The sequence below is a fragment of the Denticeps clupeoides genome, chromosome 5, assembly GCF_900700375.1.
Source record: "Denticeps clupeoides chromosome 5, fDenClu1.1, whole genome shotgun sequence".
Lineage (NCBI taxonomy): Eukaryota > Metazoa > Chordata > Actinopteri > Clupeiformes > Denticipitidae > Denticeps > Denticeps clupeoides.
In genome coordinates, this window is record NC_041711.1 from 30,717,029 (window position 1) to 30,734,405 (window position 17,377).

A 17,377-nucleotide genomic window follows, 5' to 3' on the forward strand; every position below is an offset into this window, starting at 1 on the left:
ATTCTTTACTACCTAACAGGTCAAATATCCCTCCAATTTCAAAAATGTTAAGCCTGGTTTGGTCAGAGCCTCAGCTGTCTTTGAAACTGACCTACTTTTAGCAACATTAGAGCACAACTACTAATTCGATGTATGAGGGTATTAGACAAAGCTCACTTTTATATATTATATACATTTGGTATTTGCACACTGATCAGAATTGTGGAGTTAGCACTTATTTTTATTTGTACATGTGTGATAACGTTATCTGTCTGTTATTTGTTCACGGTCACTGTCACTGTCACATGTGTAAAATTCCCTTGTATGTTTAGTTTGTTATGAACAATTTATCCACTCTACCTGTTAGACAACTCTTCTCCTTGACTGTTCTTCCAGATGATTGCTGGTAAATACTATAAAAGTTTTTTTTCTTTTTCAATGATCATGTCTAAACTTTTTTTTTATGTAACTAATGTTAGTCTTCAGTTACATGCTCATGTTTAGATGTTTCTTAGTGCTGATTCATGCCTCAGCAGATCACACGACCAAACAAAGAGAGAATATGAAAGCTGCGTGTTATATTATGTTTTATGTATTATATTTTTGGTCATGATCCTTCATTGAAGATAGATCTGTTTGAGTCATTAGGAATCATTGAAGACAGGAAAACGAGAACAGGAAATGACCAAAGGATGCTGTGAATGATAACATAATAAGATCATCCAAAGGTGTCATTCATGATTCCCTCTCTCATCCTTAACCACAACTATAAATTGCTCATTCATTTTGATCCAGCGAAAGACAATTATATTGTTACTATGCCTGGTATGGGCTGCTTCTCTTTCCTAAATCAGTTGGACATGACTAATATGAGGTGGAATGATGTTGAGGATTACATTACTAATACAGTAGATATGCTTTTCCTAAAAAGCATATGGTAGGTGTCCCAGCTAGAGAAATAATTTCTTCAATTGTTCTCATTCATTGCAGGATCTAACTGAGCTGACAAAGTGTGCTTAAGCACAATATATATTTTTTTTACATTATTTTTGCTTGAATGTAATTTTTCACACTGTTGTCTCAGCTTCATTTATTTTTTTTTAGTCTTTGTCCACTTATTTCAAAAGTGTACTTTCAAGCAGATCTACGGTTAGCTGATTTAATTTTACCTGTTCTATCAGTTTAATGCAGTATAAAGCACTGAGAAAGTATCCTAATCATTTCATTTGTTTATCTGTTTCAATCCCCTTCACAATCTGCCCATATGCGGCCTCTCCGGCTGGGAATTTAATAGTGTGATGCACATGACCGTGCAGCTGTGCTGAAGACCCAAAAAATCCCAAGCTGGGCCTGTCCAGTGAGCTCAGGCTGTGTGACATATGTGAGCTGTGAGACAGGTCCAGAACTGTCACGAAAACAACAAACTAATAACGATAATGAGCATCATTTTCATTTCACATATTACAATTAAATTAACATTTATATGAATCAATGTATTTAAATTTAGTTTGTCTGTGTGCCATTATAGCTTTATATTGAGTGTTTTGTTTTATGCTGTATATGTTCCAATATGAAACAGGGGCTTTTCTGAAATGATCCACCAGATCCGTTATTAAAATGACATACAGTAAAAGCAGATTTTTGTTGGCAGTTTCTTGCTGTCAAGATGAAAAGTGATGAGCAGCAGCACTAGCCACAGCACCTCTGTACCACACATCACGCTGTCCATTTGTCATTAAAGGTTTGCGATAAAAGCATATACTTTTAATTTCAGTCTAATGTCCAATTTCCAAGTTTTCAATATTACCATATTACCGTTCTTTTTTCAGAATGTAGTTATGGCCATTGGTAAGCGTCGTGCCAAAGTGAATGTGCCCAATCATGATATCAGACACAATTCCCCCATCCCCCCAAACACACACATACACATATCTTTAAGACTAAGAGAGGTCAGCTCTGCCATGCATGCTGACATTTCTACAAACGGCACACCTACACACACACCTACATTGTATTCAGAACTGTAAGCTCTTCTGTCTCATGTTTTGGACACTTCAGCTCTGTTCAGCATCTCATTCTCACCCCTGCGAGCCCTCGAGTGTTTACTGCTGTCACGCGTTTTTGTCTAACTCCCAGCAAATGTTAAGTAAGCTTAGCATCAATAAGTTCCAGGTCACAGATTCTCTGTCCACATGAAGTCTCTTCAGGCAACCGGGTCACAACTAGCAGAGAGTTTTGCTTCTGCCAACCTCAATAAAAATAATAGCCTAGTGGGTAAGGAAGCGGCCCCGTAATCAGAAGGTTGCGGTTCGAATCCCAATCCGCCAAGGTGCCGAGTAAAGCACCGTCCCCACACGCTGCTCCCCAGGAGCCTGTCATGGCTGCCCACCGCTCACCAAGGGTGATGGTTAAATGCAGAGGACACATTTCATTGTGTCACCATGTGCTGTGCTGTGCTGTGTATCACAATGACAATCACTTCACTTTTACTTCACCTAATGTTAAAGTTGAATGTGATGGCATGGTTATGTGTTAATGTGTTGGATTTTATTGCCTGTGTCATTGTCCATTGAGTTGAACAGAACTGAATTAAACATTGCAAATAAAAGAATGTGTCAGATGAGGTAATCATGTCTGGATAGGTGGGTGCAAGACGAGACCCCGAAACTGCCAACCAGACAATTAAATAAACACAAAGATCTGTGAAAAGGCTGTGCATTTACACACAGTTACAGGACGAAGCCAGGAGTCACTGTAAGGTCAAATATATGGAGCCAAACAAGATCTAAAGCAGAGGTCAGGAAGGAAGAAAACGAAACAAAGAAAATACACTTATAATCAAAAAATGAAACCGAACTTCATAATGGTGAGCGGTGGCCACAAAGTGCAAGAGGGTCATATATATTTATGTTAAAAAAAAAAATTATGCACATAATTATGCACACTGCTTTTCTTGCTTCTAAGTAATTGTATTACATCATGAGAGTGTGGATTTTCACCCCCATGCAGTAAATACTGAGCCATGTCCAAATTGCCTCAAATGTCCGCAGGTACTGTCAAATCAGCCGACACCCCACGAAGCGTTCACATTAATAAGAGCGGTCCAGAAATCCAGTGGCAGAGACACATATTTGACCACGAGCCTCCAGATGTCCAGACTTTATTTGTTGTAGACATATCAAGCAAGTACGAATCCAAACATGAAAACCGCTCCACACACACTGCACAACATGATAACAGTGAATTTCAGAGAATGTCTTGTTCTCAACGTATTTGGTGGCTATTGCAGAAGGTCAGAAGAAGGTACTGAGGGGGTGTTCCCAGATAGCAAATATTCCGAGCTGCCCCTACCATGGGAGCACCCGTTATTCCAAGTGCATTTGAAATAACCCTACAAATGCATTTTGTCTTCGTTTAGCTGAAAATTGCTAATCCATTAACCTACATGTAGGTTATCGACAGTTACGGTGTGGCATGTGGGCTGCAGGCAGATCACGTTGTTGTATATAGATGCAGGCCAAGAATACCGAATACTGATCTAAAGTTCAGATGACACAATCGAAACAAACCAAAAAAAAAAAAAAATAGAAATTACAGCTACAATATTTAAAACTGCTTTGAAAAGGACCTCCTTATTTACATCGTTGCACAACATTGACACAAACCCTTCAAACGTCGATATACATGTGACACAAGTGACTCTGGCTTTTTGACGTGACACACATAGGGAGCACTGTGGCCGGAATTCAGCTCAGGCTTCAGAAGAAATGCAGCAGAAGAGTGTCTGAAGGTGAAGCAACTTTTAAAGTCGGGGCGATCCGACGGGAAAGAACGTGGAGCGCTGCCACAAAAACCGCGTTCAATTTCCTGGAGAGGCAGCGAAGGATTTCAGGAACTTGGTAAAAAAATAAAAAAAATAATTAAATTCAGCAGCACACTCTGTCTGTGCTGGTGCAGGTACTCGGCCTTTCACTGTTGTTCCCGTTCGGGCCGGACGGCTCCCCGGAACCGTCCACGACACGACAGGGGGACAAAAAAAAAAAAAAAACGCTCCTGTTTTTCTTTTCACTCATTTCCTCAGACAAGTGAGCTTGGACAAAGACAGGAAATTATCCGGACAGCATTTAACATTCCTCATCATTGTGTTGACCCGCGCCTAACCCCCTGGCGGCCATTTTCCGGGGAAAGTGACTGTCTTCAGGTACGAATCACGGTCCATATTTACAACCGGAGACGGTCCACAGTATGGATGTATATATATCGAAGCATTCCTCACTTCAGCTGCTGGATGTGTGATGGACGGCAACAATTTCTCACCCTGCTTCGGTCCTACGGCGTCACTGTCACCTCGTAAACATTTTGCAATAAATTACGGATGTCCGTACTGGGACAACATGCTGTCATACTGGTGTGACGGTCCCACGGGACGCGCACGTCTCATTTCAGACAGAGCTGAGGACGGCCTCGCCAGGCGCGCACCGGTCCCCGAACGACAGCCGCTTCCTGCCGGGCAGTAGCTCATCGGTGGCCATGGCCAGCTCGTCCATCTCGGTGGCGAAGTGGTCAGGACTCTCTCCGTTGGACATGTCCTTGATTACGCTGTAGGTGAGCGCGGCGCTGTGGGCGGCCGGCTTCTCCGAGCGCGGCGGCCCACAGCGGCAGAGCTTCCGGAAGGCGGCGCGGAACTTCTGCGACATGGCGTTGTAGATGACCGGGTTGACGGCGCTGTTCAGGTAGATGCAGAGGCGGCAGAAGAGCAGGAACCAGGTGTCCAGGTAGGCCTGGTCCAGGAAGGAGTTCACCACCACAAGGGTGCGGTAGGGCATCCAGAGGAGGGCGAAGAGGACCACAACCACTGCCAGCATCTTTGTCACCTTCGAATGCGAAAAAAGAACAATTACAACAACGACAAAAATCTCAGATTAATTATACGAGGAATTATAATAATATTTTCTCTCTTAATCTTCTAAACCCGCCGAAATTGCAACAGGGTCACGGGGACAGCGGAAGTCCTCCGCAGCTGCTCAGTCACCCATCGCTGGTCGGATAAACACACACGGGTCAGTTTAGCATCGCTGATCGACGATGCGAGAACATCCGAGCTCCGCGCTTCTACCGCACCGCTGGACCTCCCTCGTATGGTTATTAAATGAGTAAATAATGAGCGGAACATGCATTCATGCACGTGACACTCCATTAAATACCCAGAGGCTGCGTGTGTGTGTGTGTGTGTACGTTGTGTGTGTGTGTGTGTGTGTGTGTGTGTACTCGACGACCACGCTAGGACCCCCTCGATAAACGGGACGACTGTCTGGAGGAGCTACATGTTTGTTCTTCCACTGCCAGGCGCGGTCTAAAACCTCGAGGCTTTCGGGTGGATTTGCTCACGGTTTGTGAATATTGATCCAGGTGCAAGTTTCATTCTTTTGGGAACATAAATAAAAACAAAATTGGTGTGTGTGACCCGAGCGCACCGCATTGACACTTCACGTCCTATAGACTAATGACTTGGAAAAAGTCATTAGACCAGAGTCAAAGAGTCAACCGGTGTGCAAGGCATGGCTCACCGGACTGACGAACGCAGTAAAGCCTCGCTAAAGAACCTGATTAATTCTGTAGGACGGGTCAAAAGAATAGGATCTCGATTTATTCCATTCCCGTTTCACTTCATTGTAGAAGAGCTGGCCGTGGACAGGGGTTCTACTTCATTATTTTTCCGGTTTCGTTGTGACATACGTTTAAAAGTGACTAAAAGAAGACACTTTAAAAAAGAAAAAAGGGGACAGTTACATCATAGACCGTAGGATCATTACATTCTACATTTAGACGTCCTTATCCAGAGCGACTTACAATCGCTTACAGGGGACAGTCCCCCTGGAGCAACTTAGGGTTAAGTGTCTTGCTCAGGGACACGATGGTAGTAAGCGGGATTTGAACCTGGGTCTTCTGGTTCATAGGCGAGTGTTTTATCCACTAGGCTAGGGTCTAGCCGTTCATCTGCACCCAGTCTGTGATCAGTGGACTGATTTGTCACGGCCACTTCTGTGGTCAGGACCTGGCCATTGGAACTAGGCTCATGAATGAAGCTGCATGATGGGTGGGGCCAACAGGTCATGTGTCTTTAATTAATGGTCCAATTGATTGGTTGATTGATTTTTTTTTTGCCAGAAAGACTTGCTGATAAGAGTTTTTTTTTTTGCTAAAAAAAAACGGCATTCCTCTAACGCGAGAATGGGGGTCGCACACCCCACCCCACAACAATAATAATAATAATAATAATAATAGTAGTAGTAGTTGAACCATGATTGAACCAGACATTTTCGTAATACCTGCTTACGGGACGTGGCCTTCGTGCTACAGGAGGAGTTTTTGAAGCTCGCCTCCTTGTCCCACTTCCTGCTGCTCCCCTTGGGGTCCGCGGGCAGGGGGCTGAGGAAGAGGATGCGCGCGATCAGCCCGTACAGGACGGTGGCCAGCAGCAGCGGCACCACGTAGAAGACGGAGAAGTCCGTGAAGTAGACGGGCAGGTAGTAGGTCCTCGACACCTTGTAGGCGCAGGTGACCAGGCTGACGTTGTCGTACACGTCCTCCGTCAGGTCGGACAGGTAGAACCACATGACGCAGTAGAGCGAGGTGAGCGCCCACACCGCCACGATGATCCGCTTGGCCCTGGAGAGGGTGCACAGGAACTGGGCTTTGATGGGGTGGCAGATGGCGATGTACCTTTCGATGGTGAAGGCGGTGATGGAGCAGGAGGAGGCGTTGATGCCCAGGTACTGCAGGTAGGTGATGAGGAGGCACCCGGCGTAGCCGTACACCCAGAACCCGAACAGGCTCTCGGTGATGTTGGGGAGCCCAGCGGCGGTCAGGACCATCAGGTCGGCCACCGCCAGGCTCACCAGGTAGCAGTTGGTGGGCGTCCGCATGTGCTTGGTGGTGAGGACCACCAGGATGACCATGACGTTGCCCACTATCCCAGCTCCGCATATGATGGACACCAGGAAAATGCTGACCACCTTGTACTGGATGGTGGGCTCGGTCCAGTTGCCACGAGTCTGGTTCTGGAACAAGGTCTCGTTCTCCATTTTAGTTTTTTTTTTTTTTTTTTAAGGAAATGGTTCAGATCTTTTCAGAAGGTCTCACATTCTCCATCCGTGCTTTTGAGGATTTTTTTTCTTCTTTCTATCCGAAAGTAGGAGCAGCTTTTGGGGGTCGTCCTGCCTTCAGACCATCGAAAAGAAAAGGAAAAGAGACGCAGTCCGGTCCCCGAGCGCCCGGGAGCTGAGGAAGGACGAGGCGTCTCCAGCCAGGAGCAGGCAGACACTGGAGAAGTGCGAGATCGTCTCCGGCCGTGGGGAGCGAACTTCAGCCCTCCCCACGATCAGGGCGCGTTAATCACTCCGCGCGGAATTTGAATAATTGAATAAATCGCGAACTAAGCGGCTTTAGGCAAAGTGCCTGAACCGTTTCACCCAGATGGGCGTTTTTTTTTTTTGTTTTTTTTGTCAGGGGGGAGCGAGAAGTGGCACGAAGTATTTTAAAGGGGGTCTCCACGGAGGGTCCATGAAGAAGATCCAGCGAACAATAATAATCCCAACATTGTCTATTTTGTCTTCAACCTATTCGCATTTTCTCCATATTTCTTTGGTAAAGTTCATCACACATGTGGTTCCTCTCTTCTTTTTTTTTGTCTTCAGAAGCTCGATATTTACTCACCAAAAAAACGATCAGAGCACGGTAAATATGGCATTTTGTTCAATATTTGAGTCCAGTACACAGACTGCGCCTCGTCGTACCTTCCCAGGTACAGACGGTGCGTGTTAAAGCTTTGGCTTATAGCGCCACCCTGTGGACAGATTTGTAAAAAAAAAATGCAGGCGGTTTTAGAGGAGTGAGAAGAGCTTGAATGGTTTAGAGTACTTCGGTTCTGATGGGCTGCTTTGTTGTCCGGGCTGAACGCGAAACCGACATCGACACAGAAAAGAAACGTGAGAATGCTCTAGAATCCACCTTGAGATGATGTGAGCTTTGCGATGGTGCATTATCTTGCAGGAAGTAGCCATCAGGAGATGAAGGGATGGACCTACTCAGATTTACACAATGCTCTGTTAGTGCCGAAGTGTGCCGAGAAAATATTCCCCACACTGTTGCACCAGCACCAGCAGCTGAAGGTCGCAGGCAACGTTATTTCTAAAATAGTGCAAATAGTTTCCTCAGTTTCCTGTTCGTAGCTGCTAGGGAGTGGCACCCGGTGTGGCCAGTTGCTGCTGTGGCCCATCGTCGTGATATTTACTTTACTTTACTTTATTTTGCAGACACTTTTATCCAAAGCGACTTACAATTCTCGTTCGGATTCTATAGATTTTGAGTTTACAAAACTAAGAGCCCTGATAAGGCCTAACTTGAAAAGAAAAAAGAACATGCTCGGAAATTGTTAAGTGCTAGACAAAGAATTTAATTTTTTTTTTACATTTATTTTGTGAGTGTGTGTGCATGTGCGTGTGTGGAGCAGGACAAGTTGTCCCACCAGCCAGGGACAACCAAGGAGAACAGAGTCGATCGGGACCGGAGACCCCGTGAAGAGGGAATTTTCAGTCTCGTTTCATTTGCGGATCTGAGAGGGCGTGCAGGAGTGTAGCTAGGCAGTATTGTATTGATGTAGGAGGGTGCACTTCCATTTACAGCCCTGTAGGCAAGCATCAAGGACTTGAACTCAATGCGAGCAGCTACCGGGAGCCAGTGGAGAGAGCCGGTGGCTGATTGAAGATGAGACGGGAGATATTGTATTCTACATACCATGGGTGTAACCAGTGGTTATTTGAGCTACTGTTGCTTTTATATCATACAAACAAGGCATTTTTGTCCACACAACACTCACTCACTGGATATTTTCACTTTTTTGTACCATTCTTCCTAATCCATGAACACCACCAACCATGTCCTATTCCAAGCCACTTTAATCCCATTTCTTCTCCATTCAGGTGCTCGATTTGAACTTCAGTAAGCATCTAGATATGTAAGTTCTGTGTAACCAGAGAAGTAAATGTGCTCAGCGATGTGGACTCCAGTATACACATACAATAAAACAAAAAAGCAAATCACTGAAGTGTAGAAATTAAATATTGCACAATACTAGCAAAGATTGTGACCATTGGTGACCTGTACTCCGGTTCGCCTGTCAGGGAGGACACAGGACATTTAGGAATGTGTGCTATGCTGTGTTTCACAGTGACTGTCACTTCATTTCCACTTTCTCTCGTCCTACTCAGGACTGACAGAGCCCATCCCGGGACACTGGACAGGAGGGCTGGGCGCCAGTCCACTGCAGAGCGCACACACACACACACACACCATTCACACTAGTGTACGTGCCTATGGGAGGAAACCAGAGAACCTGATGAAAACCTGCACCAACATGGGGAGAGCACTCGAACTCCATGAGTCGGGATTCAAACTTGGATAATCCATGAAAAAACAGAATATCTATAAAAACAGGACTGCCTGCTTCTGTTTTTGTTTCTGATTGGATAGCATATTCATATGACCATATTCATGAATAATTCATTTTCTAATATAAACTTCTAGGTCACTTCAAAAATATAAAGGGCTGGTGTAGAGTGCCAGCAGTCTACTCAAGGCCTGGCACCATCTATCTTAAATGGTAAATGAACTCCTGGCTGGGTCTCAAACCAAACATTTAATTTCCCGATGACCATAAAACTATTTTTCGTACTTGACCTTGTTTGTGCAAAATGGCGTTAATGTCCCCAAATGCAGTCTGTCACATGTTCACCATAAGCCTGGTGAGATTTCACCTCCATTTACACCAATGCATGGAACCTTCGCAATGCTACTGTCCATGGTGCTGATCCTGAGACAGGACGTTTTCACGGATATGCAGTTGCGGCTGAAAGTTTTGAGAACGACACAAATACTGGTTTTCACAAAGCTTGCTGCTTCAGTGTTTTTCGATCTTTTTGTCTGTTGTTTTTGTGGTGTATTGAAGTATAATTGCAAGCATTTTACAAGTTTCAAAGTTAATTGACAATCGCATCAAGTTTATGCAAAGAGACAATATTTGCAGCGTTGGCTCTCTTTTTTTTTTTTAAAGACCTCTGTAATTCGCCCTGGCATGCTGTCAATCAAACTTCTGGGCCAAGTCCTGACTGATGGCGACACATTCGTTCATAATCAGTTCTTGGAGTTTGTCTCAATTAGATTATGGTCCGAGGAGTTTCCAGACATTGTGCTCTTCAACACTCTCAGTTTTTGGCAGTTTTACATCAACTGTATCCTCTGTTTGAAGTCCCTATCTTCTCCCAAGCTTTCTGAAAATGTGAATCAGACTAACATACAAAATTTTAAAATGTCTTAAAGTGTGAATAATTCATCTTGAATAGATCATTCATTAAAATAAATGTCCAATGTGAGTCCCTCGAACATCTGTCCAGCTAAGAAAGCTTAATTTAGGCACTAGACCATAAATAACACAGCCCTAAAACAGTTTGTGAATTTCAGTGAAGCTTCTGAGGGCTTCATTGATCGGTTGATGCAACATGAGGAGATATTGAACAGAATGGAAGCTAATGTACATGACTGTAACTCGCTGGCTGGAACAAAATGTTTCTCATCCAACACTTTTGCTTTGTCAGTGTTAAGTTTGTGCTCGAGTATTAGGCTTACCGGGCTATTAGTCGAACTGAAGAACATAATGTTTTCCATTGTCCTGCGAGAGGTGCATCTTGTGACCTCAGCACACTACAATAAATCACCTGAATTTGCTGATGCAAAAGCTGGAACAGTCTGTTCTTGTGTGTAATGCACTTTTGGTCTTTGCTGCACGCTCCCCCTGTGGGGAAAGATCAATAATATGCCAAACCTTCACACAACTAATGCAGCTGTATTAATGTATTAATGACCATCAGAAATGTGATGAAAAATATATATTTAAATTCATATATATACAAAACTTCCTTTTTTCCTAAGGAACACAAAATGTTGCATTTTAATCATTTGTTACCGGGAGTTTTTATGTTGTGGCTGTTAGGGGTAAATCTAAATGTGAAATATAAATGTGATGCAATCCAAAAAACACATAAAAAAAAAGCTGCGCCAGGTTGGACGAGGACGGAATCGGATTAGGAGCGTGTAATACTACAGAGAGGGCCGGAACTCCGGATTAAAACTGGATTATGGAGCCGTTTGACGAGCCGTCGGGTAATCTTCAAGGCTTTAAGGAGAACCGGACCGAACAGATGGTGCGCGATGGGTGTGGTTCTTTACTCCAGCCCCCAAACACGCACACACGAAACAAAAAAACAAACAAAAAAAAGAATTAAAAGAAAAAGTAAAAGAAAAATGACGAATCACCTCCCACGCAACACCAGACATTCCGAGAGGCTGCTGGCTTCACGCCGCCGCCGGACTTCATTACCCACAATGCCGCCGCGCAGGACCGACGGCGCACCGGCCGGCGTCTCCGGCGCCGGGGAAGCGACGCTGGCGTGAGGAGGCACACGAGGCATTTCGTTCGCCGAGGAAGCCGTGACTTGTCCAGCGTCACACGCCGGTCGTCCGTGAACGCTTGTTAGCGCGGCGCTACGCGTTCGAGGCTCCTCACTCGGGGCGCTGGTGCGGGGTTTTTTTTTTCTTTCTTTCTTTCTTTGCACGTTTGCCATTAAATATTTCGTCCGTTTGTAATTGTTAGCAACGCAGCCCTGCCGCGCAATTGGGAGTTTCGTTTATTTGAAAAAAGACTTAAAGGTAATCTTCGGGTTTACTCAGATGGGTCTCCAAATGGGATACCGACTGAGGCGGCTAATCGGCCCCTTTAATCCCCTGTGGAGGAGAAAAAAAGCGGGGCCGCGGACGGTGTCCTGGCTAAACGGGGACAGGGATGCTGAGATCTAATTTGGTGACACCCGACATTTGACCTTTTCCTGCCAGGAACGCTGCGGCGCGCGGAGGGAAATGGCCGGCGCCAATTAACCCCGATGGAGCTCCTTTACGTCGACGCGGCGGGGAGAGAGGCCGGGGAGCCGGAGGGCGGAGGCAAGCACGACAAGGTCAGGGTGTGCTGCGACGCGGAGCTGGAGACGTCGTTCGCGTACGTGGACGAAAACGTCAACCTGACGCTCGTCGCCCCGGACGCGGCCGGCCTCCGGGAGCCGTCGCTCGCCGCCTCCGACAACGACCTGAGCTCGGAGGTCGCGGGCTACTCGGCCGACTACGGGTTCATCGGCGCCGTCGCCTGCCTGGTGACCGGCATCTCCCTGGTCGCCATCTCCTACGCCGTGCCGCGCGGCGTCACGGCCGACCCGGACACCGTCTCCGCGCGCGAGATGGAGCGGCTGGAGCGCGAGGGCGCGCGCGTGGGCGCGCACCTGGACCGGTGTGTTATCGCGGGACTTTGCCTGCTCACGCTGGGCGGGGCCGTGCTGTCCACGCTGCTGATGGTGTCCATGTGGAAGGGGGAGGTTTACAGGAGGAAGGCCTTCGCCTGTTCCAAACGCCGCGCCCGGCTGTACGGCTCGGTCAACTTCAAGACGCGGTGCAGCAACAGCTGCTCCTTGGAGGAGCCGAGCGATGAGAGACGGCCGTGATGCCCCTGGGCGTTTTATACGATCGAAAATCATAATACATGATATAAAAGCCTACATGATATAATGTCCACGTGGAAGGGGGAGGTTTACAGGGGGAAGGCCTTCGCCTGTTCCAAACGCCGCGCTCGGCTGTGCGGCTCGGTCAGCTTCCAGACGCGGTCCAGCAACAGCTGCTCCTTGGAGGAACCGAGCGATGAAGGATGGCCGTGATGCCCCTGGACGTTTTATATGCGATCAAGGACATTAATCATATATGCCCGGCTGTACGGCTCGGTCAACTTCAAAACGCGGTCCAGCAACAGCTGCTCCTTGGAGGAACCGAGCGATGAAGGACGGCCGTGATGCCCCTGGTCGTTTTATATGCGATCAAGGACATTAATCATATATGCCCGGCTGTACGGCTCGGTCAACTTCAAAACGCGGTCCAGCAACAGCTGCTCCTTGGACGGCCGTGATGCCCCTGGACGTTTTATAATATAAATAACCTACATGATATCTCAGCAGCATCATCTCTGCACCATGCAACCATAACGTCAATACACCAAAGCCTTTAGAACGCGGAACGGTTGTTCTGTACATGCAGCATGTCTCTGAAGCCTGATCGTTCAATAAACCGCAAGGTGCTGACCACCAAGAAGGAAGTTCAGGTGCATTTTTCAAAGGTGTCATCTATCATTTCATGAATAATGGAAGTGTGCCGCACACAAAGGAAAGAAAGTCTGAAGAACGATACGCCCGCCTAGGATCTGAGAATTTGCAGCTGAATTTACAAGAATATTTGTTTGTTCCAGAGCTCTCGGTTCTGGGCACAATCTTTTATCAAGGTATATATTTGTTCTGTTCAACTGCAAAGTTAAAGTTTTACCGTTCTCCGAGACAATGCTGGAAAGCTGCGACGGGCTTATAGTAGTACATCAGTCATGCACAGTCGGTAAAGTAGACTTAGCTGAGCATAATAAAACGACCTTGGCCTTGGTCTGATGTTTTACAACATCAGCACATTATCCATCATTTCTAGCACCGTGCCTGCAAGACGGCACAAAAACGGCTTTTCCCCGGTGCTGAGCAAAAGGTCACGCATCTGTAAATTAATTTTATTTGAATGGCAGTAGATCAGCGGAGAAAGCTGCTGTCTGACAGAGAGGACGGAGCATAACTTGAGCATAACTTTAGCCTCGCCTCCCCACACCATCGTGACTTGCCAAATCCATTTTTCAAAGCTCTTAGCGAAGAGCTTGCATGTCGTTTGTCATCCCCAGGTACGCATTGTTCGCAAATAGACCGTATTCGTTTAAAAGAATGACACTGGACTGCTCTCGCTACATATTTTCACATCATGAAACCGGCAAAATAAGGAAATATTACAATAAACGGTTTAAGTGAATCGACGTTTGATTAAAGTTTGTGCTAAAGTGAAGCGATTGTCATACACAGCAGCGCAGCACACGGTGCACACAGTGGAATGTGTCCTCTGCATTTAACGCATCACCCTTGGTGAGCAGTGGGCGGCCATGACAGGCGCCTGGGGAGCAGTGTGTGGGGACGGTGCTTTGCTCAGTGGCACCTTGGCGGATCGGGATTGGAACCGGCAACCTTCTGATCACGGCCTAGCACTTCCTTAACCGCTAGGCCGCCACCGCGGTTTTCCCTTGGTAAACCCCAGCCAAGGTCTACATAGTCCTAGTAAGACACTAAATGAGTGAAAGGAGAATGAAATTGACAGGCAGACAGATATATCATGTGAACGACACATGGCTGCAAAAACAGTTATTTTAATGGCTTTACCACCAGCACACATGATCTGCATCAAAATGACTGTTCTTAATGTCCGGGTCTCAGAACGAGGAACGACTGTGTGCTTTTGCATAGATCCGTTAATAAATCCGTATTTTTTTTTTTTTATTAAATGGAGTAGTAAATTGCTTTACAGCTCAAGCCAGTCCTTAACAGTATAAGCCATGTTGCCGTTGAAAACGGGCCGTTTCCTCTCACACTCATCGGCAAGCCAGCACGGCAGCAGAGAGAGGGGCTCGGCAGACACCATCCATCTTTTCACGGTGGACCGACACCCAGATGAGGCTGCAGTGCAGGCTGAAGGGCTTCAGACGTCATTAAGCCATCGAGCCTGATCCCCAGAGGCTTGGCTATGCTGGCCTGCCGACGTGGACGTGGAGAAACGGTCCAGGTTTATCCCTCTCTGAGGAGGGCATGCCAAGGACTGAATTGATGCGAGACGTTCCGCATCCTTTACCTAAGTTCCAGAGTTTTGCTGTATTGTAAAACTCAAATCTTCATGTATTTTCCCGCTTTTGTATTGGCAGCTAGTTTCCTGTTGAAAGGTCAAATTCCTTTTGTCGCTTATTCGTGGTTCCTCAGTGCAGCGTTATGAATGAAAGTCTTCATGATGTGAGTCTGAATAAAACCGCACTAGGGTAGCGAGGTGATATTTCCACACTCTCTTTGTTGCCCCCTCTACGTCTTGACGGCAGCCGGTGCCAGGCCTGCAGACTAGTTAACTCCCCCTCTCTCTTACAGCCGTGTCCTGTGTTGCCCTCGGCTATTAAGACCACGTTCATCGGAGAAGTAATCGGTCTGCCTTGATGGCAAAAGCCACATTTGAAAATGAGGTGTTCTCTAGGATGGACGTTGGGTATTTTTGTTTACTAGGGAGAGTCAGTAAATGGTTTGCTTGATCAGGTATAAGCCTCGTGGCCCGATGACATTCCTTAAGGAAGAATGAAGATCGTGATGATCGTGACAGAAATCTTGTCTATAAATCCGATTTGGATTTGTTCATGTTGGTTGGTGAACTGCATGTTACCTGCAGCCTGGACTGGTTGTTTTCATTTAGTGTCTGTTAAATATAATAAAACTGACGTATAGTGTGGGCATATAAACAAATATTACTATTATTAACTAAGCATTAATGAAATCAGTTGTGCTTATTCCTGAATGGTTTCAAAAGGGGCTTAGAAATACGCATTTTACGTATTACCCACAGTCATGTGAACAGTACAGGTAAGCTTACATTTACATTTACATTTACATTTACATTTACGGCATTTGGCAGACGCCCTTATCCAGAGCGACTTACAACGTGCTTTCAAGTTACCATCGATGAAGAGATCAATTCCGGTTCACTAGGACCCCAACTATGAATACATCTATTTTATTCACTCTGTTGTAGATTCTGTACACAAAGTTCGACAACAAGAACATTACAATTTAATCTAAATATTCTTTAAAGAGGAAGGTCTTGAGCTGTCGTTTGAAGGTGCTCAGTGACTGAGCTGTTCTGACCTCGAGGGGAAGTTCATTCCACCACCGAGGGGCCAAGACGGAGAAGAAAAAAAAAAAAAAAAAGTGAAGTGATTGTCACATGTGATACACAGCAGCACAGCACACGGTGCACACAGTGAAATTTGTCCTCTGCATTTATCCCATCACCCTTGGTGAGCAGTGGGCAGCCATGACCGGCGCCCGGGGAGCAGTGTGTGGGGACGGTGCTTTGCTCAGTGGCACCTTTGTGGATCGGGATTCGAACCGGCAACCTTCTGATTACGGGGCCGCTTCCTTAACCGCTAGGCCACCACTGCCCCTAGATGAGAGTCTAGATGATCGTCTTCCTTTTACCTTCAGTGATGGAGGGACCAGGCGAGCAGTACTGGAGGCTCGGAGTATACGAGGTGCAGTGTGAGGTGTAATAAGGGCTGTGAGGTAGGATGGTGCTACTCCATGTTTGGCTTTGTAGGCCAGCATCAGTATTTTGAACCTGATGCATGCAGCTACACTATGTACATAGTGAAGGGTCTTATGAAGACTTTTTTCCTTTATATTTAATAAATGATCAAAACATTGTAAACACCTGCTTATACTTTGTCATTATGGAGTGTTGCGTACACTGATTTATATATATAATTACAGTGGTGGCCTAGCGGTTAAGGAAGCAGCCCCGTAATCAGAAGGTTGCCGGTTCGAATCCCGATGTGCCAAGGTGGCACTGAGGTGCCACTGAGCAAAGCACCGTACCCACACACTGCTCCCCGGGCGCCTGTCATAGCTGCTCACTCAGGGTGATGGGATAAATGCAGAGGACAAATTTCACTGTGTGCACCGTGTGCTGTGCTGCTGTGTATCACACAATCACTTCACTTTCATATATATATATATATATACACACACGTATTTTTAGATTCCAGGCACAATGACACACTGACGTGTCACTGACCTGTCAGCCAAGCGACACCTGCTTGTCAGTGTGGTTAATACATGTAATCGGAATTTCTACCATGTTCTGTTCTACTTGGCTGCTAGGCAGAGGAAGAGAAATGTTCCCAGCGACAGTCCTAATTTGCAAATGAATGAATCCACTGTAACGAATCGTAAAATCACCACACAATAGAACTAATGCAAAACAAACAAAAGAAAAATGTTCATGCGTTATATGCAGTGGCTTATATGAACTGCATGCCTAAATAAAACGGACTTAAAACTACTCTCTGCAAATGATGCAGGGTATTTTCCTTTCAGAAAGCCAAAAGTGGCTTTTGCTCTGCAACAGACTTCCCAAAACAATTGTCTTTGGTTCAAGAAAAGGAAACATTAAACTTCAGCTCTGGACGGGCCGATTAAGGCTACGGGGACCAACTGGGGAAGGATTGGTTTTCTCACCCTGCCCCATGCGATGTTAACACAGCGCGGCTCCATGTGGTCTCCACTGGCAGGGAGCCACAGGGAGCAGCACTGAGGAGCCTGTGTTTAGATCGAGGGAGTGGGCTGAACCCTGGGGCTGGAGG

At 46.1% G+C, this 17,377-nt stretch overlaps 2 protein-coding genes across 3 annotated transcripts; one reads left to right on the top strand and one right to left on the bottom strand.

Moving 5' to 3' along the window:
* Positions 1–392: 392 nt before the first annotated feature.
* LOC114790488 (thyrotropin-releasing hormone receptor-like) lies at positions 393–7,064 on the bottom strand. 2 transcript variants are annotated; one of them, XM_028980592.1, is made up of 3 exons: positions 6,309–7,064; positions 4,487–4,853; positions 393–409 (listed from the first exon to the last, which is right to left on the bottom strand). In XM_028980592.1, the coding sequence occupies exons 1-3, from the start codon at positions 7,062–7,064 to the stop codon at positions 393–395; spliced, it is 1,140 nt and encodes a 379-aa protein (XP_028836425.1). The 2 variants fall into 2 exon arrangements, with proteins under 2 accessions (XP_028836425.1, XP_028836424.1); XM_028980591.1 differs by lacking the exon at positions 393–409 and having other exon boundaries at positions 4,099–4,853.
* A 4,373-nt stretch (positions 7,065–11,437) lies between these two features.
* On the top strand, positions 11,438–13,136 carry tmem74 (transmembrane protein 74). The gene is made up of 2 exons (XM_028981429.1): positions 11,438–11,610; positions 11,926–13,136. The coding sequence occupies exon 2, from the start codon at positions 11,973–11,975 to the stop codon at positions 12,579–12,581; it is 609 nt and encodes a 202-aa protein (XP_028837262.1). The 5' UTR covers positions 11,438–11,610; positions 11,926–11,972; the 3' UTR covers positions 12,582–13,136.
* The last annotated feature ends 4,241 nt before the right edge of the window (positions 13,137–17,377 follow it).

What these genes read in the sequence shown, in the direction of transcription:
- LOC114790488 (XM_028980591.1), bottom strand. Translation starts at nt 7,064, where the DNA reads ATGGAGAACGAGACCTTGTTCCAGAACCAGACTCGTGGCAACTGGACC. An exon ending in AGGCCACGTCCCGTAAGCAG is followed by an intron (nt 4,854 to 6,308) that starts GTATTACGAAAA and finishes TCGCATTCGAAG; the next exon opens with GTGACAAAGATGCTGGCAGT.
- tmem74 (XM_028981429.1), top strand. Translation starts at nt 11,973, where the DNA reads ATGGAGCTCCTTTACGTCGACGCGGCGGGGAGAGAGGCCGGGGAGCCG.